This window comes from Callorhinchus milii, unplaced genomic scaffold (assembly GCF_018977255.1).
Source record: "Callorhinchus milii isolate IMCB2004 unplaced genomic scaffold, IMCB_Cmil_1.0 Scaffold21, whole genome shotgun sequence".
NCBI classification, from domain to species: Eukaryota; Metazoa; Chordata; class Chondrichthyes; order Chimaeriformes; family Callorhinchidae; genus Callorhinchus; species Callorhinchus milii.
In genome coordinates, this window is record NW_024704762.1 from 952,909 (window position 1) to 976,910 (window position 24,002).

General features: G+C 46.5%; 1 protein-coding gene across 1 annotated transcript; it reads right to left on the minus strand.

The window, feature by feature from the left end:
* Positions 1-2,359: 2,359 nt before the first annotated feature.
* Positions 2,360-23,582, minus strand: lonp1 (lon peptidase 1, mitochondrial). Its single transcript, XM_042342757.1, has 18 exons — positions 23,152-23,582; positions 21,862-21,950; positions 19,447-19,566; positions 18,333-18,579; positions 17,384-17,445; positions 16,906-17,035; positions 13,892-13,975; positions 12,134-12,354; positions 11,371-11,509; positions 10,170-10,348; positions 9,915-10,002; positions 9,632-9,754; positions 9,316-9,432; positions 8,649-8,789; positions 7,847-8,012; positions 6,608-6,816; positions 6,215-6,379; positions 2,360-2,764 (listed from the first exon to the last, which is right to left on the minus strand). The coding sequence occupies exons 1-18, from the start codon at positions 23,254-23,256 to the stop codon at positions 2,615-2,617; spliced, it is 2,535 nt and encodes an 844-aa protein (XP_042198691.1). The 5' UTR covers positions 23,257-23,582; the 3' UTR covers positions 2,360-2,614.
* Between the last annotated feature and the right edge of the window lie 420 nt (positions 23,583-24,002).

The window sequence follows — 24,002 nt, forward strand, 5'->3', positions numbered from 1 at the left end:
TGGCTAACGCATTTCGCCCACAAAACACAGTAACGACACTTTACAATATATTCTGTGCTTTGAGACGTCTTGACATGATAAGGTGCTACAGCAAATGCAAGTATGATCTGAATCAGGAGTAAGACTGGTGTAAGAACTGGGTTAGGATGAAAAAGAGCCCGAGTACTTCACTTTCAATTAACTCATTTGAAAGAACCAAGTGACAATTGTGCAATCCCCAAACTGCCACTCGGAAACAAGCTCTGCCAAGGGAAAATGTTACCAGTGGAGTTCCACAGGGATCTGTTTTAGACCTTTTTTCTTAATATTTTTATAAATGATCTGGAACTAGGAGTCACAAGTAGAGTGGCTAAGTTTGTAGATGACACCAAGCTAATGAAGGTGATAGGTTGTGAAGGTGAATAGGTTAGAGGAGGATTTGAACATACTTGGGAATTGGGCAGATCGGTGGCAAATTAAATTCAATGTGGAGGAATGTAAAGTACTTCACATGGGGACAAAAAATCCTGGAAGGGGTTATTATTTGAACAGAAGGAAAATAATATGTATGGAAAATGAAAAGGACCTGGGGATCCTGATTGACAATAGATTGAAGCTCTCCCAACAATGCTCTGTGGCTGTGAGTAAAGCAAACCAGATGTTGGGATGTATCAAAAGATCAACAGCAGTCGAAACAGTGGGGTAATCCTGCCACTGTATATATCATTGGTGAGACCATCTTAGAGACTACAGTTCTGGTCGCCACAGTACAAAAAGGATATTGGAGAAATCGGGAAGATACAGAGGAGGGCAACCAGAATGATTGAGGGAATAAAGGGATTGGACTATGAGGAGTGACTAAGTAAATTGGGCATGATCCCCCTGGAAAAGAGAAGATTGAGAGGCGACATGATTGCTGCCTTTAAGATTCTAAAGGGGCAAAACACTATAGATCATAATAGACTGTTTCAACTTGTCCAGAATAGTAGAACCAGAGGACACGGCCTGCGCTTGAAGGGGGTAAATTCAGAATTAATCTACACAAACACTGTTTCAGTGAACACTACTTCTGTGAAACAGGCTCCCTAGGGAAATGGTTGAAGCAGGAAGTATTGATTCTTTCAAATACAGGATAGTTTTCTGTTAGGAAATAACATTATGGGATATAGTACATACAACAACAAGAAGATTCCATTTATAGAGCGCCTTCACGTCGGGAGGATGTCCCAAGGCACTGGACAGTTGGGTCAGGACCCGAGCCTTGGGGGGAAATGGTGAGGGGAAGGAAGGAGCGAGGAAGGGGTAGAGAGTCGAGAGGGGAGCTGAAGGCACGGTCAAAGAGAAAGGTCTTCAGACCGACCTTGAAGGAGGAAAGGGGGGAGGCGGCGAAGGCACTGGGGGATGGAGTTCCAGAGCCTCGGGGCTGAGAGGCTGAAGGTCCGACCACCGCTGGTAGGGCGGTTGGGGCGGGGGATGTGGAGCAGACTGGAGCCAGAGGAACGGAGGGTACGGGCAGGTAGGTAGGGGGACAGTAGGTCGGAGAGGTAGGAGGGAGCGAGGCCGTGAATGGCCTTGTAGGTGAGGGTGAGAATCTTGAATTCGATCCTCTGGGGGATGGGGAGCAGTGGAGGCGAGCGAGGGTGGGAGTGATGTGGGCGCGAAGCCTGGTGCGGGATAGTACATGAGCTGCAGAGTTCTGGATGACCTGCAGTGTGGAAGGAGGTGCCGGGAAGGCCGGCGAGGAGAGAGTTCCCATAGTCCAGCCTTGAGGTGATAAAGGCGTGGACCAGAGTTTCAGCCGTGTGAGGTAGTGCCGTAGTCTGGCGATGTTCCGGAGATGATGGAAGGCGGTGCCAGTTGTGTTCGAATATGAGGAAGAAAGGACAGCTCAGGGTCGAACAGAACCCCGAGGTTCTTGACCGGCTTTGAGAGGTGGAGAGTGCGGCCTTGGATGCTGATGCTGTCAGTGCCTGAGGTGCGGAGGCGCTGATGGAGCCAATCAGGAGGGCCTCAGTTTTGCACACGTTGAGCTGAAGAAAGTCGTCTCTCGTCCAGGACTCGATGTCGGACAGACAGCTGTCAGGACATCAGGGGTCGTGGAGTTGAGGGTAGAGGAGGAAAGGTAGAGTTGGGTGTCATCCGCATACATGTGGAAGTTAACCCCATGTCTGCGGATGATGTCACCACAGGGGGAGCATATAGAGTTGTTCAGCCAGAAAGGTGGAAGGTGAACTAGATGAACCTTGGTCTTTTATCATCAAGCATTTCTTATGATCTAAGGAGGAAGAGGTAAGATGGCCGGGTTAGACATCCACATAGTACAGCATTGACAGCTTTTTGGTTTGGAAATACTTCATTTACATCCTGATAATCAGCAAAATACCTTCCTGATAGTTTATTTCAGATTTTTTTAAAAATCAACACTGCATTATCAAAATGGAGTTTTGAATAATGACTGTTCGGGGCCAGGATTGATTACACACAGCGACTGGACACGGCCCGTTCATTCCAGGGTCTGGTGCCTCCCACCACTGCTCCCGAAAGACTGGCAAGCTCCACGTCTCGTCTGCTTCCACATACAGCACCTCACGGGGTGGCTGGGCCCAGGTGAGGTCGCTAATCTGCACTGAACATTTCATTGGTTTGGAAATACAATGTGGTAGATATCCCGATAATGTTCAGCAAAATGCACCTCCAAACCCTCTGTAATAAAGTCTGGCAGATCATAAAAGTCTTTCTTGTTTTCCATCGGTAAAATGATACATGTAACTGCTGCTCGCTTTGCCTGAAAAAGGGGAAATTGGACATTGATCAAGTCTCTTCAGAAACAAACCTTAAAAAGCAGGAGTACTAAGTCAGTCTACCAATCCCCATTCTAAAGGTAAGATGGAAGTCACTGGGAACACTCAGCAGGTCAGACAGCATCTATGAAGAGGAAAATGAGTTAACATTTCAGGTCGATGTGACTAAAGATCATCAACCTGAAACATTAACTCACTTTCCTCTCTCCAAAGATGCTGCCTGACCTGTTGAGTGTTCCCAGCCACTTCTGTTTTTATTTTACATTTCCAGCATCTGCAGCATTTTGCCAAGTCTATTGGTGCTGATACTGGGTTGCATGGAGACTGGTAATCCAAACCCATTTTAATCGCCCCAACTTCATGTGCATGTGCAAGGCTAAATACTGAGTGTCCCAGATTGTTGCTTTGCTTCCAGAACAATTAACTGGATTCTGCTATGAGGGGCACAATTTCTAAGTTTGCAGGGAATGTCGCTAAAAGTGAAGAGGATTGTAAGCAACTTCAGGAGGTCATGCAGATTAGCTGATTGGGCAGAGAAACTGCAAATTAAATTTTATGCCGACAATTGTGAGGTTATACAGTGTGAGGTAGTAAAGGGGTGACTATTTGGGATCCTAGGGGAGGTCACAGATGCTCAGGGTTGATTCGATAGAAAAATCACATGTGCACATGAGGGGTATAAAAGGGAGAGGATGGAGTTTATACTGGACAGCTTTTGAGCTTGACTAACATTTCAAATTCTGAAAAACTCCGACCTTCAGGGATTAACATGAGGATTGAAATCGGGTAAGGTTGTTCGATTTGTTTGTCCTTGGGGACCCAAGAGTTGAGGCTCAGTGGTTTAAGTAATATAGTTTTGATCATAATCCTTGCATTTGATATAGTCCTTGATTAGATATTATCATGTCTTCGAGACATCTCAAAGTCTCAAAGCAGAATATACTGTAAAGTGAATTGACTATTTTGTGGGCAAAATTCGACAGCCAATTGCATACAGCAGTGTCGTGGATTGAGTGATCAAATTATTATAATCTATTTATTTTTTGAAAGGATTATTACCCCTGGAAAGCAATCTGCCAATCGATTAACCGGATTTGACTAACCTAGGTTTGTGGTTTTTGCAACGATTGCTCCGAAAGCGGGAATATGATTATATTTAATTGTAGAAGTTGATTAAACACAAAAGTTTTTATTGAAAACTATGTATGAGGGTAGTCCGTGAGACCGCTCTGACCAAGCACATATCTTCGACAAAATGGAGGTGTAATTCTCACCCAGAGACGGGAGTTCCATGACAACAACAACAACAACAAGATTCCATTTATAAAGCGCCTTTCACGTCAGGAGGACGTCCCAAGGCGCTGCACAGTTGGTTCATGACCCGAGCAGGGGGGAAATGGTCAGGGTGAGGGGAGGGAAGGGAGGGAGCGAGGAGGGGGGAAATGGTCAGGGTGAGGGGAGGGAAAGGAGGGAGCGAGGAGGGGGAAGAGAGTCGAGAGGGGAGCTGAAGGCACGGTCAAAGAGAAAGGTTTTGAGACCGGCCTTGAAGGAGGAAAGGGAGGAAGCGGCGAAGGCACTGGGGGATGGAGTTCCAGAGCCTGGGGGCTGAGAGGCTGAAGGCCCGACCACCGATGGTAGGGCGGTTGGGGCGGGGGATGTGGAGCAGACCGGAGCCAGAGGAACGGAGGGTACGGGCAGGTAGGTAGGGGGATAGTAGGTTGGAGAGGTAGGAGGGAGCGAGGCCGTGAATGGCCTTGTAGGTGAGGATGAGGATCTTGAAATCAATCCTCTGGGGGATGGGGAGCCAGTGGAGGCGAGCGAGGGTGGGAGTGATGTGGTCCCGAAGCCTGGTGCGGGACAGTACACGAGCTGCAGAGTTCTGAATGACCTGCAGCTTGTGGAGGGAGGTGGCGGGAAGGCCGGCGAGGAGAGAGTTCCCATAGTCCAGCCTTGAGGTGACAAAGGCGTGAACCAGGGTTTCAGCAGCGTGAGGGGTGAGGTAATGCCGTAGTCTGGCGATGTTCCCTCCACAGTTTGAGAGGAATAAGAAGAACAAGCACAGGGTGTGCACCCAACGCATACAGGGCGTGCACCCAACGCATACAGGGCGTGCACCCAATGCATACAGGGCGTGCACCCAACGCATACAGGGCGTGCACCCAACGCATACTGGGTGTGCACCCAACACATACTGGGCGTATTCCCAACACATACTGGGCGTATACCCAACATATACAGAGTGGCCAAAAAGTTGTGATATCATTGGAATGTCCAATAAATTAAAGAAATTTTGATATTTGTGTTTTTTTGATAATCGGGTAGTTACCACGACTTTTTGGTCACCCTATATATGTTGGGTAGTAAAATTTTAAAAGGGGCGGAGCAAAGGGACTTGGGGGTTAATGTGCATAATTCCTTAAAAGTGAGAAGGCAGGTGGACAAAGCTGTTAAGAAAACTAATGAAATCTTAAGTTATAAATAGGGATATAGAATATAGAAGCAAAGAGGTAATGCTAAAACTTTTTTATTTGTTAGTTAAATCTCAGTTAGAATATTGTGTCCAGTATTGGCCACTCCATTAGGAAAGATGTCAAGGTTATAGAGGGGGTGCAGAGGAGATTTAGTAGGATAATAGTGGGGATGAAGAGTTTGACCAATGAGCAGAGATTGGAGCCTGATTGAGGTCTTTAAAAATATGAGGGGTTTTGATAGTCAATAGGGAGACATTATTTCCACTGGTTGGTGAGTCAGTAACTAGAGGACATTGATTTAAGATAGTTAGTAAATGGGGAAATGGGGAAGTTATAATAATAATCCTTGCATTTGATATAGCGCCTTATCACGTTATTGAGACGTCTCAAAGCGCTTCAACTGTAAATTAACTGTAAAGTTAATTGACTGTGTGTTTTGTGGGTGAAATGCAGTAGCCAATTCTGCATAGCAGTGACCCACGAACAGTCGTGGATTGAGTGATTGAGTTTTTTTGGGGGGGAGAGATCATTACTCCCAGAAAGTGATCCACCAATTGACTAAAAAGCGGATTCATACTTACTGCTAGGTAAACAGAGGCATGTGGAGTAAGGAAACTTGCCTAAGGCTTCCCCTGCCCGGGAATTGGACTTGGGTTATCTTGCTGCGAGGCAAGTGCTCTAACCACTGAGCTACAGGATTCCATTTGGGGTCTTGAGGTCATGGCTTGATCTCAGGCACAGAGAAATCTTTTACAAATCCATCGTACCCAGTGGTGGAGGGAAGCAGTCCCAGAGGTCCATGGGGAGGGAGGGCTATTCTGCCTAAAGGAGCCTTATGATGTAGAATGCCTTGCCTGGAATGATGGTTAAGGCAGAATCCACATCAGCTTTTAAATGGGAACAACAGACAGCTTTAGATGTGGGGGAAAGGACAGGTAAGTGGGACAGATATCAGTAACTTACTGCGATCGTCTTCTCCTTAATACCACCAACAGGTAGGATCTTGCCTATCAGCGATAGCTCCCCGGTCATGGCGAGGTTTTGGCGTGTGGGCCGGTTCATTGCGAGTGAGAGTAGAGCTGTCACGATGGTGCAGCCAGCACTGGGACCATCCTTCTGCGTGGCTCCCTGTTCAAACAGAATTTGAAGTTCACAGCTCAGTGATGAGAATCTGCACTTTATACAGTCAGTCTTTTAAGAATATTTACTATGCCCTTTGTTCCCCTGGGTGGCAGTGAGCTCCAATCTACATAGGGAAATACAGTACAACCAAACCTGTAATAACAGGACGGCCCAAGTCCGATCTTGTGGCTAGAACAGGGAAAATAGGCTGAGTTTCATCTCCCTGACATTTACCTCAGGTACGTGGAGGTGAATGTGAGACCTGGTCAGGAAGTCGTTGCTGGTATCCTTCTCGTGGAGGAATGCTTTGGAAAATGTATAAGCAATTTTCGCGCTTTCCTTCATCACATCCCCGAGCTGCCCTGTCAACTCCAGAGAACCTTCCTTATCCTCCTGGGTTCTTGGGCGCCGAAGAGAAGTCTCAATGAAGAGAGTAGAACCACCTGTTGAAGAGGATTAGAAAAAACTTAACCATTTATTTGCTGATCCAGGAGAGTCCAAAACTTCCTGTTGCATCACCCTGTGTCTGTCTGTGCATATCTGTCGTGTGTGTGTGTGTGTGTGTGTGTGTGTGTGTGTGTGTGTGTGTGTGTGTGTGTGTGTGTGTGTGTGTGTGTGTGTGTGTGGTGGGCGGGTGGTGGAGACTCTCACTCTCACAAAGAATGTGTTCTTCATAACGACTAAGTAGCCTTTTCAGCTATTGAGTCACCGCCTAGAATTAGTATTGAGAGTCCACTCATCTCATTATAGCAACTCGATAGCTCAAAGAGTTTTTGTCAAAATGAAGTTTTGTTTAATAATAATAATCCTTGCATTTGATATAGCGCTTTTCACGTCGGGAGGACGTCCCAAAGCGCTTCACAGAACACACTGTAAAGTGAATTGACTGTATATTTGTGGGCGAACGCGGCAGCCAATTGCGCACAGCAATGTCCCACAAACAGTCGTAGATTGAAAATGACCAATTTATTATTGTTTCTGTTTTTTTTGAGGGATTATTATTAGGCTCTGTGTGGAGTAAGGAAACTTGCCCAAGGTTTCGCCCTCTGCCGGGAATTGAACTCGGGTCTCTTGCTTGCAAAGCGAGTGCTCTAACCACTGAGCTACAGGACTCCACGTCTGAAGTATGATGACAGACAGAGGCAGCTGACTTGCCAACAGTTGGTGTGAATTACATTGCAGAGTCACTGATATGAGGTTAGTTGGTTTGACTACTAAACGCACGACAACAAGAATTATTCTGAAATAAAAACAGAAGTTGCTGGGAACATGCAGCAAGTCAGGTAGCATCTCTGGAGAGAGGAAAGTTAACATTTCAGTCATCGACCTGAGACATTAACTCACTTTCCTCTCCGCAGATGCTGCCTGACCTGCTGAGTGTTCCCACAGCTTCTGTTTTTATTTCAGATTTCCAGCATCTGCAGTATTTTGCCTCTTAGTTATTATAACAATTAATTTGAGTCTGTGTCTTACCCATAGCTGTCCAGGCCAAACCCATCACAACTCCTGGAGGAGTCACGTCATACATCCGCTCAACTGTGAAGATGGGCTTTCCTACAAAGTCCTGCAGGTTGTCGGGTGTTGCTATTACTGTGCTCTGCTCTCCATTTACAATTTTATACGCAGATTTCCGAAGCACCTGGATAACAAGAACAAATCACACTTTTATAGCACAATTCACGTAGGAAAAAGACAGCCCAGGGAGCTTGAGAATAGGGTTTTTTGTCCCGGGCTGGGTGTTGAGGTCAGGAGTAGTGGAGGGCATGGTCGAAGTGGAATGTCTTTAGACGGGACTTGAAGAAGGCAAGGGGTGAGGCGGAGGGAATGCGGGGTTGGGTTCCAGAGGGTGGGGGCAGAGATGCTGAATGCCCCACCTCCAATGGTGGGGCAGGAAGTGCGGGGGACCTGAAATAGGCCGGTGTCTGCCGAGCTGAGGTAGAGGTAGGGGGGAACAAGACTGTGGAGGGCCTTGAAGGTAAGATCGAGGGTTTTGTATTCAATTCTCTGAGGAATGGGGAGCCAGTGAAGCCTGGCAAGAACCGGTGTGATAGGTTCGCAGAGCCTGTTGCGGGAGAGGACACGAGCTGCAGAGTTTTGAATAATCTACAGCTTGTGGAGGGAAGAGTTGGGAAGTCTAGTGAGTAGGGAGTGATAAAGAAATACATCACTCACAGCAGCGCTGACATGGGCGCTACTGACGCAAACTGACCCAGAGTTTAATGTAAATCAATGAATCCATGCGGACGCAGAAGTATAAAAACTGACAAGCCAGTACCTTTTCCACCTGCTTTTGTAGGTTGCGAACGCCACTTTCCCTGCAGTACTGTTTGATCAGCACATTCAGTGCTTCAGATGTGATCTGAACCCTTTCGTTGTCCAGACCACAAGAATTCATTGCTTGAGGAACCAGATAGCGCTGCAACAAGAGAGAATCCAATGTTACACCGTGTACCAGAGCTCTGAGCTACCAGACACCTCATCAAAACCAGACAGGGGCAGGGTAGCATCAACAGTACCAGATTACAGCAAACAATAATAACATAATCCTTGCATTTGATATAGTGCCTTATCCCATCTTTGAGACATCTCATAGCGCTTCACAGGATATACTGCAAAGTGAAGTGACTGTGTATTTTGTGGCCAAAATATTATCCCTGGAAAAGTAATCCACCAATCGACAAACAACTGGGTTCCTACTTACTGCTAGGTAAACATAGGCTTGCGGAGTAAGGAAACTTCCCTAACATATCGCCTGCTGGGAATTGAACCCAGGTCTCTCGCTTGTGAGGCGACTGCTCTAACCACTGACCGACAGGACTCCATGTTACATTAAAGTTCTATAATATAGATCACATGCACATCTGAACAGAGTTCTCAGGACGAGCCTGGTTTTCCAGACAAATTAAAACAGACTAATTTGTTAATAAACTCCTGGGTCTCACCTCAGCAATCGCAAGCTTCTCCTGTGCCACATAGCCAGAAATGCTGATCATTTCCATTCGATCCCGGAGAGGCTCTGGAATAGTATCAGTCACATTGGCAGTGCAAATAAACAGCACCTGACAAGAACAACAAAGATATGTGTAATAATCGCATGCGTGTGTGTGCATATGAATGAAACTGCATGTACATGTCCAGGACTGTAAGCGTACACTCGTATGTGTAGTCTGCCTGCTGGCGGGTAGGCGGCTTATCTGTGGGTCGGGGGTCCCTGTGTGTATGAAGAGGAGTTGCAGCCAGCCCCAGCGTTGTCCTCACCTTTGACAGATCGACAGGAACATCCAGGTAGTGGTCCAGGAAGTTGAAGTTCTGCTCAGGGTCGAGCAACTCGAGCAGCGCGGAGGAGGGGTCCCCTTGATACCCTCGCCCGATCTTATCGATCTGTAATAAACAAACGTGCATTGTCGAGAAAGTAAACATTTTATCAACAACAAATTAAACAAATGTTTCCAAAAAAAACTGGATCCAGCATGAGGATTGGTACAAGCCCATGAGCGGTTATCAAGTGCAGGGAATCTCGAACTATTTCAGACACTGTTACCTCATCAATCAGGACCAGCGGGTTCTCTGTTTTTGTTTTCTTCAGACACTGAATTATTTTCCCAGGCATTGCTCCCACATACGTCCTCCTACACAAGCAATCAAGCAAGCAGTCAGGAAAGAGCCTTACCCTTGACACAGCTAGAGAGAAACACAATAGCGCTGAAGGCGATGGTTGTAGCTGAGAGTAACTTGCCAGAATAAGACTGTGTGTTTTGCTGATGTTATAGTACCTGTTATAGAGGTGCTGTATTACCTGTGACCCTTGATTTCTGCCACGTCTGTCATTCCACCCACACTGAACCGGAAGTACTCTCGGTTTAGTGCTCTTGCTATGGAGCGAGCAATACTGGTTTTGCCGACTCCTGGCGGGCCGTAGAAGCACAGGATCTTACCCTGGGTCGTGCCTCGGAGCTGGCTCACGGCAATAAATTCCTGTAACCAGTAAGTGCTGCACATTACACCACCACACTGCACACAGTACCACCAGCATGGTCAGTAAGGTTCAGAATAAGGCTCACATATACAGACCCAGTCAGTGCTGAGCCAGGGGGTGAACAAACACCTGTCTCCTGGCAGTCAGGCGAATTTTAACACAAAATGAAACACTAAAGCTTTGTACTCCTCAGAATAAGGGGCCAGTTAGTTGTATAACTGATACCCACCGACGCACACGCAATTTCAGATGAGGAGTTAAACTGAGGTCCCGCCAACCTGTTCAGTTGGACGTTAAAGATCTAATGGCTCTATTTGAAAAGGAAATTTCTCCTGGTGTGTGCGTCAACCAACATCCAGAGAAACAATTCATTCACTTGAGTGTCCTTGGGACTTTGCTGCCCACAAAGTAGCTGCTGCATTTGCTTACTACCACTTTACTGAAAATTCGGTGAACTACTTTTGAGATGTTTTCGTGTGATAAATAGTCCTTTATTTATAATAATAATTTGACATGACTTAAGTATTTAAATCTCTCTTCCTTCTTTGACACCTCAGTACAGGGAACCAATTCCCTTGCTCCCATATCAGAATCATTAGGCCACCATGGGGTTAGTTTCACAAGCTCCCACAGCCCAGCAACATAATAATAATAATAATAATCCTTGCATTTGATATAGCGCTTTTCACGTCGGGAGGACGTCCCAAAGCGCTTCACAGAATACACTGTAAAGTGAATTGACTATATATTTGTGGGCGAACGCGGCAGCCAATTGCGCACAGCAATGTCCCACAAACAGTCGTCGATTGAAAATGACCAATTTATTATTGTTTGAGGTTTTGGAGGGATTATTATTAGGCTCTGTGTGGAGTAAGGAAACTTGCCCGAGGTTTCGCCCTCTGCCTGGAATTGAACTCAGGTCTCTCACTTGCAAAGCGAGTGCTCTAACCACTGAGCTACAGGACTCCACCAACATGTGACAGTAAAGGCCCTCCTCAGCGCAATGCTATAATTTTCGTACCAATATGCGCTTCTTGACCTCCTCCATGCCGTAGTGATCCTCCTCCAGCACCTGCTCGGCTCGGCTCAAGTCCAGATTTTCCTTACTATATCTGCCCCAGGGGATTGTTGTCAGCCAGTCCAGGTAATTGCGGGTTACACTGCAGCACAGAAAGAGGGAAGAAGTTACTGAGTGTCAGCAGCTACACAACCCACAGCCAATAAAACGTACCTTCACATAGCAGCGATTAGTAACCAAACTAGTCGCTTTGAAGCAAGAATGGTTCATATAAAAACTACAACAGTAAATATGAAATCCAGCTCTGGTCAGTGCCACTGCAGACTCTGCTTTACCAGCAGACTTTGGCCTTTGGATTCAGCAGATCCATTCTGCAGCAATTAAAACTCACGTCAACATTTAGTCTGTTTCTAGAATGAGCTCCCAGTACCAGCCTGGCAGAAAGCCATCACTGATGCACAACGTAGCTCAGTGAAGCTTGACACTCTCTTGTGAACCACACAGTTATTGCTACTGCAGCAGGATTGCTCTCACTGGTCATTCAGTGGCCGGCAGCACTGCACTAACCACACAAGTCAATAACTTTTCTTAGTTTCAAAATGGATTCTGCACAAGTTTTGCATTTACACAAGGGGCTGCTTTTACCTCAGGCCAAAGGGCTATGGCAGGAGTGTGAAATCCAATCCAATCCATCTCCTCAGCTCACAACCTCTTCCCAACCACAAACCCACTGAGTGTATGATGACCAGTAACTGCCCTCCCTTACTTGAACTCAGAGGAGTGATTGTCGAGCAAGCCAAGCTTGTTCAGTTCCTCATCAATGACCTCCATAACGTGCTGTGGGACCACCAGCTCTTTCAGCCGCTCCCGGAACCTCTCCTCAATGGCGTCCTTGTCTTCCTTCTCCAGACCAAGCTCTTTCTTTATGATCTTCAGCTGCTCTTGGAGGAGATACTTGCGGTGAGTCTGTTTAATCTTCTCTTCTACCTGAGAACAATCAGAGTGTTCACACTGCAGTACTGGAGCTACCAGCATGTTACACATCAAGTCAAGTAGAAATGAGAACACAGGGTTAGTAATTCAGTCTGGCAGTGACAGCTGATTACAACTGCAGATGTAACAATAATAATAATCACCCTTGCATTTAATATAGCACCTTATCTCGAGATGCCTCAAAGCGCTTCACTTTTCTGACTGAAGGGAAGTGTACAGTGGTGTCCCCCAGGGGTCAGTATTGGGACCACTGCTCTTTTTAATCTATATAATCTCTTTAATCTATATAAATAGACAGACTGGTAAAATGGGCAGAGATGTGGCAAATGAAGTTTAATGTGGAGAAATGCGAAGTTATGCATTTTGGGAGGAAGAATGAGGAGAGGCAATAATAATAATAATAATCCTTGCATTTGATATAGCGCTTTTCACGTCGGGAGGACGTCCCAAAGCGCTTCACAGAACACACTGTAAAGTGAATTGACTGTATATTTGTGGGCGAACGCGGCAGCCAATTGCGCACAGCAATGTCCCACAAACAGTCGTGGATTGAAAATGACCAATTTATTATTGTTTTGTTTTGGAGGATTATTATTAGGCTCTGTGTGGAGTAAGGAAACTTGGCCAAGGTTTCACCCTCTGCCTGGAATTGAACTCAGGTCTCTCACTTGCAAAGCGAGTGCTCTAACCACTGAGCTACAGGACTCCACAATGTAAGCTGACGTTACAATCTTAAAGGGAGTGAAGGGACAGAGAGACCTGGGGGTCATATAGTAAATGTTTGAAGGTGGCCGGACAGGCAGATAGTTAAAAAAGCATCCGGGATACCAGGCTTTATAAATAGGGACATAGAATACAAAAGTCAGGAAGTTATGATGAACCTTTATATAAAACACTGGTGAGGCCTCAGAGACTGTTCAGTTCTGGGCCCCACACTTTAGGAAGGATGTCAAGGCATTGGAGAGGTTGCAAAGCAGATTGACCAGGATGGTACCAGGAATGAGGGACTTCAGTTATCAGGAGAGGTGAGGCGATTTTTTTCCCCACACAGCGAGTTCTTTGAATCTGGAATGCAATGCCTGAAAGGCTGGTGGAAGACGATTCGACAACAACTTTTAAGAGAGAAGTAGATAATTATTTGGGAGGACAAGTTTGCAGGGCTATGGGGAGAGAGCGGGGGAGTGGGATTCATTTGGAAGCTCTTTTCAAAGAGCCGGCACAGATACGATGGGCCGAATGACCTCTTTCTGTGCTGTATAATTCTATGAATCTACGTATCGTAAAGTGGGGAGACTGTGTCATGTCATGTCCCACAAACAGCCATGGAGTAAGTGTCCTGACTGTAGGACATTACTGGTGACCAGTTAAGGAGATCTGAGCCAGATTCTGAACCTACTGCCCACTTTTTTTGGGGGGTGGGGTGGGGCAGGAAGGGAAAAACAGGTCTTCATCTTCACCAGCACAATGAATTCCTCTCGATGACTTGTGACTGGGTTAAAGGGAAACCTTAAAGGAATCGAACAATGCTCACCTCTCGCCCCAGGCGCTGCTGCAGTTTGCTGAGCTCAAACTCTTTCTTCAGGAGAGAGAGGGCCTTGTACAGGCGCTTTGGAATCTAGAGGATAAACACAAAGGGACATTATCTGTTGCTGCCTTAACATTAAAGGATAAACCCAAATACCAGGCACCATGGATCTGATGCTAATTACTACCACTGGACACGGTCATTTCCTTGCTCTCCTGAAAGGGGCAGTTGCCCAGGCAGGGATCCAGTACTTTGCCAAGTTCATAGAATCATAGAATCGTACGGCCCATCGAGTTTGTGCGGCTCTTTGAATAGAGCAATTAATGTCAGTCCCACTCCCCGGCCCTTTCCCCATAACCCGCAGACCCGTCCTCCTCAAATACCCGTCTACCGTGTTTTTAAAAGTAGTTATTGAATCGGCCTCGACCGCCCTTTCAGGCAATGTGTTCCAGATTCGAATAACTCGTGTGAAAAAAATTCTTCTCCCCTCCCCTCGACTTCTTTTAGAGACTAGTTTAAATCTGTAACCTCGAGTCACCGACACACCCACCAGTGGGAACAGTTTTTCCCTTTCTAACCTATCAAATTCCCTCATGATTTTGAAGACCTTTATTAGGTCCTCGTAACCTTCTCTGCTCCAATGAGAATAATCCCGGCCTCTCCAGCCTTTCCTCATAATCAAGGTCCCTCATTCCTGGTACCATCCTCGTAAATCTCCTCTGTACCCTTTCCAATGCCTTAACATCCTTCCTATAGTGTGGTGCCCAGAACTGGGCGCAGTATTCTAACTGAGGCCTAACCAGTGTTTTATATGGGTTAATCATAACCTCCTGACTCTTGTACTCTATGTCCCTATTTGTAAAGCCCAGTATCCCATATGCCCTTTTTACAGCTGTATCTACCTGTCCTGACACCTTCAAGGATTCATTTACCTGCATCCCCAGGTCTCTCTATTCCTTCACCCGCCTTAAGATTGTATTATCAGCCTATATTGCTCCCCTCATTCTTTCTTCCAAAATGCATTACTTCGCATTTCTCCACATTGACACTCATCTGCCATGTGTCGCCCATTTTACCATTCTGTGTATGTCTTCCTGCAGTTGGCTCCTATCCTTCTCACTGTTTACTCCCCTACCCAACTTTGTGTCGTCCGCAAACTTGGAAATGGTACTTGCTGTACCCAAGTCCAGATCATTTACGTATATTAAGAAGAGCAGTGTTCCTAATACTGATCCCTGGGGGACACCACTGTACACTTCCCTCCAGTCAGAAAAGCAGCCGTTCACCACAACTCTCTGCTTTCTGTCTCCCGGCCAGTTCTCGATCCGCTGCCACTGTCCCTTTTATACCATGGGCTTCTATCTTTCTTACGAGTGTTTCATGTCGCGCTTTGTCAAATGTCTCTTGAAAGTCCACATAAACTACACCAACTACCTTTATCCACCCTCTCCGTTACCTCATCGAAAAATTCTATTAGATTTGTTAGACAAGATTTGCCTTTAACAAATCCATGTTGGCTGTCCCTAATTAACCCATATTCTTCTAAGTGAAGATTATTCTGTCCCGGATTAGTCTCCAGGAGTTTCCCCATTACTGATGTTAGGTTGACTGGCCTGTAATTCCCAGGTTTGTCCTTCTGTCCCCTTTAGTACAGTTGCGGTACTTCAGCCAGACAACCATGCTGGCACGGCATTCACCCGCAGGTCATCATCATAATAAAAATATAATAATATAACAATAGTAATAATCCTTATTGTGATGTAGCACCTTATTATGTCTTTGAGACGTTTCAAAGCGCTTCACAGAATATACTGTAATTGATTGTATATTTTGTGGGTGAAATGCGGCAGTCAATTGCGCAAGCAGCGTGCATCCCACAAACAGTTGTGAATTGAAGGACCAAATTATTATTATTTTTTTGAAGGGATTAATACCCCGGAAAAGTGATTAGCCAATCGACTAACAACCAGGTTCCTATTTACTGCTAAGTAAACAGAGGCGTGTGGAGTAAGGAAACCTGCCCAACGTTTCGCCTTGGCTGGGAATTGACCCCTGGTTCTCTTGCAAGGTGAATGCTCTCACAACTGACCTACAGGATTCTACGAGAGAGAAAGAGAGATGGAGTCAGATGTAAAGAGAGGATCCTAGTTTGCTTCTGTCAAATGAGCGCCTTATGTAATGTCTCAAAATTCTTCACACAATGTATAGTAACTGTTGTAATGCCAGCATCGGCCCACAAACAGCACTGAGATGCATGGATAATTAATCTGTGCCTTCTGACTTTGGATGAGGAAAGTACAGAGCAACTTTTATGTCCATCTGAACCATTGGATCCAGCAGCACAGAGTCAGATTTATTGTGGGACGAGTCACTGGCCCACACTGGATACTTCGGGAGAGTGTACTAGACTCTGATCCAATGAGTGTGGTCTGGTGAGATTACTACTCTATATGGCTCACCTACAAGGCCATTCACGGCCTTGCTCCCTCCTACCTCTCCAACCTACTATCCCCCTACCTACCTGCCCGTACCCTCCGTTCCTCTGGCTCTGGTCTGCTCCACGTCCCCCGCCCCAACCGCCCTACCATCGGTGGTCGGGCCTTCACCCTCTCAGCCCCCAGGCTCTGGAACTCCATCCCCCAGTGCCTTCGCCTTGTTTCCTCCCTTTCCTCCTTCAAGGCCGGTCTCAAAACCTTTCTCTTTGACTGTGCCTTCAGCTCCCCTCTCGACTCTCTTCCCCCTCCTCGCTCCCTCCCTTCCCTCCCCTGACCATTTCCCCCTCCTTGCTCCCTCCCTTCCCTCCCCTCACCCTGACCATTTCCCCCTCCTCGCTCCCTCCCTCCCCTCACCCTGACCATTTCCCCCCTGCTCGGGTCATGACCCAACTGTGCAGCGCCTTGGGACGTCCTCCTGACGTGAAAGGCGCTTTATAAATGGAATCTTGTTGTTGTTGTTGTTTGGCTTGTGGAGAATTGTCAAGAGGAAGCTGAGGTACGTTTCCTACTAGGGCAGCCTCTTACATTGGTTTCTTCCAGCACATCTTGCAGCTCGTGCGATTCTGCCCCAGTCAGCGCTGCCCCCATGTCACTCAAGTAAATGGGATTGTCCACCACCCTCTGTCCCGCCTGCATCATCTGCAGCACCGACTCCCTGGCAAAGACATACAGCGTACATCAGCAGTTGAAGATTGACAATAGGTTCTAACATTATTAAGATTCCACAGGCAATTATTGTTCCAATAACTGGGACTGGGAGGCTCTAGCCTCTAGATAATAATAATCCTTGCATTTGATATAGCGCCTTAACACATTTTCGAGACGTCTCAAAGCGCTTCACAGAATATACTGCAAAGTGAATTGACTATATTTTTGTGGGCGAAAAGCGGCAGCCAATTGCGCACAACAGTGTCCCACAAACAGTCGTGGATTGAGAGACCAAATTATTATTAATACTACTTTTTTGAAAGGATTATTCTAATAATAATGAATAATCAATCACCTGTAGAGCGGATTCAGAGCAATGATGTCCCGGATGGTTTTGACAATTTCCGCTGTAAGTGCCTGATGAGAAAACACAAACCCTGTTTAGCAGCTGTCAGTGCATCAAATCATCACCCGAAATAAAAGGTTTTAAATCCATCAATTACATATTTTAAATTCACATTTTAAATAAAACTCCAATCGAAAATTGTAAAAGTTTGCAAGTTGGTTCACATTAAAACATTCAGGTTCTCAGCAGCTCCCTTCAGTCCTGGATGTGTGCAGAGATGGCAAAGTTCTTTCCATACAAACAGAAGAGCTGTGTGTAGTTCAGTGCATAATAGTGGAGCTGATTTTCTTTAAAGAAAATTAACAACAATTTGCATTTACATGTGCTGTGATAGTTGTGCTGTGCAGGAATTCAAATAAATAATTATAATCCTTGGCATTTGATACAGCGCATTACCATGTCAGCGAAATGTCCCACAGTGCTTCACAGGATTTACTGTGAAATCTAGTGACTATGTATTCTTAGGCCTAACACAGCAGCCCAATTACGCACAGCAATATTCCACAAACAGCTGTGACCAATGTTATTTGGGGGATTCACCAGTTATTTCGCCAGTTCTGACCCGAAACGTTGACTCACTTTCCTTTCTCCATAGATGCTGCCTGACCTGCTGAGATTTCCCAGCTCTCTCTGTTTTTGTTTCAGATTCCAGCATCTGCAGTATTTTGTGTTTTGTTTATTTGGGGGATTGTTGGCCAGGGCTAATTGGGCTGCTGTGTTAGGCCTAATAATAATCATTAGACAATAAATCCTGTAAGCACCGTGAGACGTTTCGCTGACATGGTAATGCGCTGTATCAAATTTTTTTCTTTCTCTTTCATGCCTTGCTGTGCATTTTCAATTATTTATTTCAGATTCTCAGACTTTGCGCTTTTCAAATCCCTCCTTTCACATTTACCTTCACCTCCTCTGTGATCTGGAATTCCTCGTGAACCACATTATCCACCTCCACCATCAGCACTTCGCCTGTTGGACCTGTGATCGTCTCCACACTCATCTGCAACTCCGAGACTCCCGTGTCTGATCCCTTTTCCTCCTGTTTCTGGACACGCTTTAGTTTCCTGCGTGCTTTGTGCTTGTTCTCCTCTGATTCAACTGGCAATGGCTCATCGGGCTCCACTTCTAGCTGCCGGTTTAAGCGGATCCTAGAGTCAAGTGGAAATTCAACACCATGAAAGTTCACCTACGCTCAATGACTGAAAACAAACCTCCTTTCTTAACCTTACGCTATGTGACAGAGAAACTTACAGAATTAATCAATTGAGAGTTATGTTAAGAGGACGAAGCAGTGATTCAAAGTACTTTGAAACTGGGAGTCCTGGCTGCGGGAATGGTGGCGAAAGCACAGTCGACAAGATAGGTTTTAAGGCAGGTTTTGAAGGTGAAAAGGGAAGAGGCAAAATGGGATGGACTCTGTGAGATGGAATACCAGAGACCAGGGGCAGATTGGCCGAAAGCTCACCCATCTGCCCAGTGTCTCCTAAACAAAGGTAGCAGCTGAGGCAGTAGTATCGCAGGCGGTTGCAGAGGCTGGGTGGGTGAGGCTGTGGAGACACACTGAAAGTAAGGACAAGAGTCTAAAATTCTTGGGGGGGGGGGGTTTGAGGGATGACGGAGTGAGTGAGGATGAGGGACACTGGCTCCTGGAGCCTGTTGTCGTTCATCAGAAGAATTTAAAACTTCTGGATGGTCTGCAACTTGTGTAGAGAGTCCAGTGAGCAGGGCATTAGCGGCTGGTGATGATAAAAGCTTGGATAAGAGTGTCAGCAGCCTGCGTGGCGGGGGGGGGGGAGGCAATGGCAGACACATGTGATGAGAGAGGAAGCAGAGGAGTGAATGCCTGGAGGTTTGACGAACTTGCAGATTGTCAATAAGACACAGAAATTCCGCACCAGTTCCATGAAGTGAAGCACTCACTGCCCAGCCTCCCCTCTCCCTCCTCCCCATTGCCTGGTCCCATCCTCCCCCCTGCCCAGCCCCACCCTCCCCCCTGCCAAGTGACACCCTCTTACCTTCTGTGGCCCATTACGATCATGCGCAGTTTGTCGCCGAGATCCTGCATCTCATGGATCTGAATGAAGGTTCCCGTGTGGTGCACCTCCTCCAGGCTTTCAACAGTTTCAGACTCATTGCTGCAAATTTGGAAGAAAAAAAAATCTTCACAGAGCAATTCAAAGGACCCTCACGTCTGTATCCTGCACCACTTCAGACTTGCACGGCAAATTTTAAGCAGAAACTACACAAGAATTAAGCAACTAAGCAAATCTTTTTGATTGGTTTCTGAGACACTGAGGGTAACAGTATAATGCATCAGAATTAATTGAATAAACTGCCAGTTGGAGATTAGCTCTGAAACCTCAAATCTGTCTCAGACTGATGGGAATAAAGCACTAAAAAAACTCTAATAATAATCATCATCCTTGCATTTGGTATAGCACCTTCACAGGAGCATGTCCCAAAGCGCTTCACAGGATTTACTCGAAAGTGTAGCAACTGTATTTTTGTAGGCAAACACGGCAGCCCAACGGTACACAGCAATGTCCTACAAACAGCCACAAAACAAGTAACCAATTTTATTTGGGCAATTGTTGGCCAGGATACTGGGAGAAACTCACTTCTCTGTTCAAAAACTTGCATTTGGCACCTTGGTTTAACATCTCATCTGAAGGACACCTCAGACAATGCAACACACTTCCACCTAAAGTGACACTTCCTTTATAGGAATGTCACCTTAGATTATGCGAATTCAAGTCCCAACATGGAGCCTTCTGACTCCAAGATGAAAGTCATATGAACTGAGCCAGGCCTGACATACAAGTTGTGAGCCACAAAGACACTGGACAAACCACTCAGTCCATAACAAGCAGCTGTGCCAGTAAAGGGGTGAGGGAGGGAGGAGGAGAAAGAACTGCACTGGCACAGTAAGAGTAGCTTTTAAAGAAGCCAATTAAAGGAATGGGCAGCATCCCAAAGGGTTTTCTAACAAGCTCTAGGACTCCATTATAAGAAGAGCCTCTGAGACATAATATACTTAAACCCCAGCCGGACTAATGGGATGAGAGTGGGAGGGGAAGAGATGCAGTCCAGCTGGCTGGGGTTTAAGCATATTATTTGGAGTCCTGTTAGCTCAATGGTTAGAAGCCTCGCAAGCGAGAGGACCTGGGTTCGATTCTTGGCAGGGCGAAATGTTGGGAAAGTTTCCTTACTCCACACGCCTCTGTTTACCTAAACAGTGAGTAGGAACCCGGTTGTTAGTTGATTGGCGGATCGCTTTTCTAGGGGCAATAATCCTTCAAAAAATATAAAATAAATTGGGTCACTCAATCCATGACTTTGGGACGCTGCTGTGCGCAATTGGCTGCCACATTTCACCCACAAAATAAGCAGTCAGTTCACTTTACAGTATATTTTGTGAAGCGCTTTGAAACGCCTGGAAGATGCGATAAGGCACTGTATCAAGAATTATACTATTTATGTCTCTTCTGATATTGGAGTCCTGGAGCTTGTTAGAAGTGTTTCTGGCTAAGTGAATATGCTGTTTTCTGCTCATGGGATTCAAAGAATCTGAGTAAAGTCACTGTCCATGGCCACTGGGAAGGGCAGTAAGGCTGCTCAGCACCTGTTGGCGCATTAGAACAATTAAGAATGGCCAGAGTCGATAAGCAAGTTTGCAGAAAACTGTGGATCATGGACATTTTCTAAAAAATGTTTAGGTTTTGGGCCTGTTCTAGCTGAGTTCACATTTGGGCTCGGGAGTGGGAGTGCGAGGGGGGCTGTTTACTGTATTTGGATTTCAGAAGGTAACTTCTAAGGAGCAAATATCACAGAATATCAATAAAGGCAAGAAAGATTGTAATGGAGAATGCAAGACTATTTCCACTCACATGGCTAATCATGGCTTTCGAAATGGCAAGATTATTACTGTAAATTGCTGCTCAGAAACTACCCATGCTTATAAAATGTCTGACTTCCAGGTCATCCGCAAGCAAGAAGGGATGGTAACCTGACAACACAAAAATTGACCTTTTTTAGTGGGCTGAAAGCTGGCTGCCAAAGCCAACTGCGAGTCCACAGGGCAAACAATTTATAAGCAAACCAATGCCATAAAGGGGTAATAATGTATTAGTGCATAATCAACCTTCTAAAACGCTGTAACACACTAGTGTAATCAACAAAAACTGTAATTTGTATAGCGCCTACATATGGATAACTTTAAAGCATTCCGTAGGGACAGGGTGGGAACCAGAGCGTGAAGGGAAGGCAGAAGTAACCGAGTATGGTCAAATAGATAAGTTTTTAAAAGGGGTTTGAAAATAGAGAATGAAGGTCAGGACAGAGAGTTCAGGGAGGAGTTTCATACAGCAGGAGATAATCCAACGCAGCCCAACAAAAGTTTTACACAATCTTAGAGAACCTAAATGTCTTACTTGTCATCTTTCTTAAGAAATACGCCAGCATATGGCTGAGCCAGACGCACCTTTCGTCTAAGGAGTTCAATTAATTTTTTATTCTTCACCTACAAAGAAAATAAACATCCACTTTAATTCTGGGAGCACACACATTTTAAATTTTGAGTACCCCGAAATACATTGGAAACCCATTGAGGTGAATTAAATTGAAAGAACAAGAACGATTAGATTAAAGCGTTATTGAATAGACATAGAATAGAATCAATTAAAATAATTTAATTGAATAGAGTCAATTAAATTAAAATACAGCAAAGGAGCGCCATTCAGCCTATCCGGGTGTTAGCTCCTTCACTGGAGATAAATACTTTGCCTTTTACATCTACCGCTTCAAATGTTTATCCAATTCCATTTTAAAATGTTATTGTCTCAGTTTCAATATTCACTTAATGTACTTAATATTGTAATAATCCACTGCATGAAAAACATTTAGTTTTCCCAAATTCCACAAGTGACAGTTCTAAAGTTATGTTTGCTATTTACCCAGTCACCAACCAGATGTAATCATCTTAGACTATTTATCCCCTCAAACCTCTCAGAACTGTTTATTTGATCCCCTCCTACCCATCTCCCAGTGAAAAAAACTCAATTTATAATTTAATTTGCTCATTTACATCAGGGAAATGTAAATTCTTCTCTGATAAAACCTGTAAACCCAAACTGAGCAGCAAACACATCCACCATGACTCGACCTCTCAGTGGACTGGTTACCAGGGGGACCGCGCGCGGTGTGAAGGCTCCTGTGGAGACTGAGAATTCCCTCTACATATTCTATCAATATATCCTTCAAAATGTTCAAGTTTCAATTGATAACCTGCGGGTTAAGCAAATCCTGTTGTGCGCCCCTCCCCCCTCTCCTCCTCCCCCACCCCCTCCTCCTCCCCCCACCCCCACCGCCACCCCTCTCCTCCTCCCCCCATCCCACCCCTCCCTCCCTCCCCCCACCCCCTCCCTCCCCCCCCCCACCCCCTCCCCCACCCCCTCCCTCCCCCCACCCCCACCCCCTCCAAAAGTAATCTAATCAGAATCTCAACATGAGACAAACATACATCTGATGCAACTATTCGAGGACATTGCTCTGCATTGCCTCCCACATGTACACACTGAGGCCGACATCCCCATCAGTTGTTCCAAATTGCCAAACGTTTGACAAATACACTTTTGACGGCATTTAAATTGTTTTGTGCACTGAACTGACCGGACACCGGGAGACTCCAAGTGTAACGGACAAGACGCCAGACCGTGTCCTACCTCAATGATCTTAATGAACCGCGGGAAAACCGGGTTCCTGGTCACTGCGATAAGAGGGACATTGGGAAAAACATCCGGGACGATCATGGGGGACAGAGCGGTCATGGTGGGGGCTATGGCGTCTCCGCCTCCTCCTTCATCTCCAGCGCCGCCTTCCACCCCATCTTCTCCGGAATAAGACGAGCCGCCGCCGTCCCTGTCGCTGAAACCCTGGAAGCCGCGAGCCTGCTGTCCGGCGGCGGAGAGGCCGAGGCCGGAGCCGTTGCTGGCGGCAATCCCGGGGCTGGTCAGGGCCCGGACCCCGCTCACTGCCCCGGTAACCGTCCTGCGCCGACTGCAGCCCCGGACACCCTCAGCGACCACATAATGGAAGCGTCTGATCGAGGAGCCGTCGGCCGCTCCTCCGTTAGGGACCGAGTGCCCACGGAAAGCCCAGTGCCGGGCCGGGCAGTGCCGGGCCGGGCAGAGCCGCGCCGGGCAGAGCCGCGCCGCCTGTCCGCCGAGGCCGCGGCACACGGAGCCGAAGCGCACGTAGGCCGCCATGACTGCGGCACCTGCTGACCGCCCGCTCCCAGAGTGCCCCGCGCCCTGGCCCCGCCTCCTGGCCCCGCCCCCACCGGTTGCCCGGGGCGACGGTGATCCCAATCTGATTCATTCATAAAAGTTGACACGTGTCACACGCTGTGTGTGTGTCTGTCTGTCTGTCTGTCTGTCCGCACGCGGTGGCGAGAGCAACGCTGCAGGACAGACAGACACACACACAGACAGACAGACACACACACAGACAGACACACAGACAGACAGACACACAGACAGCGTGTGGCACGTGTCAAGTGCAGCGACTGTATATT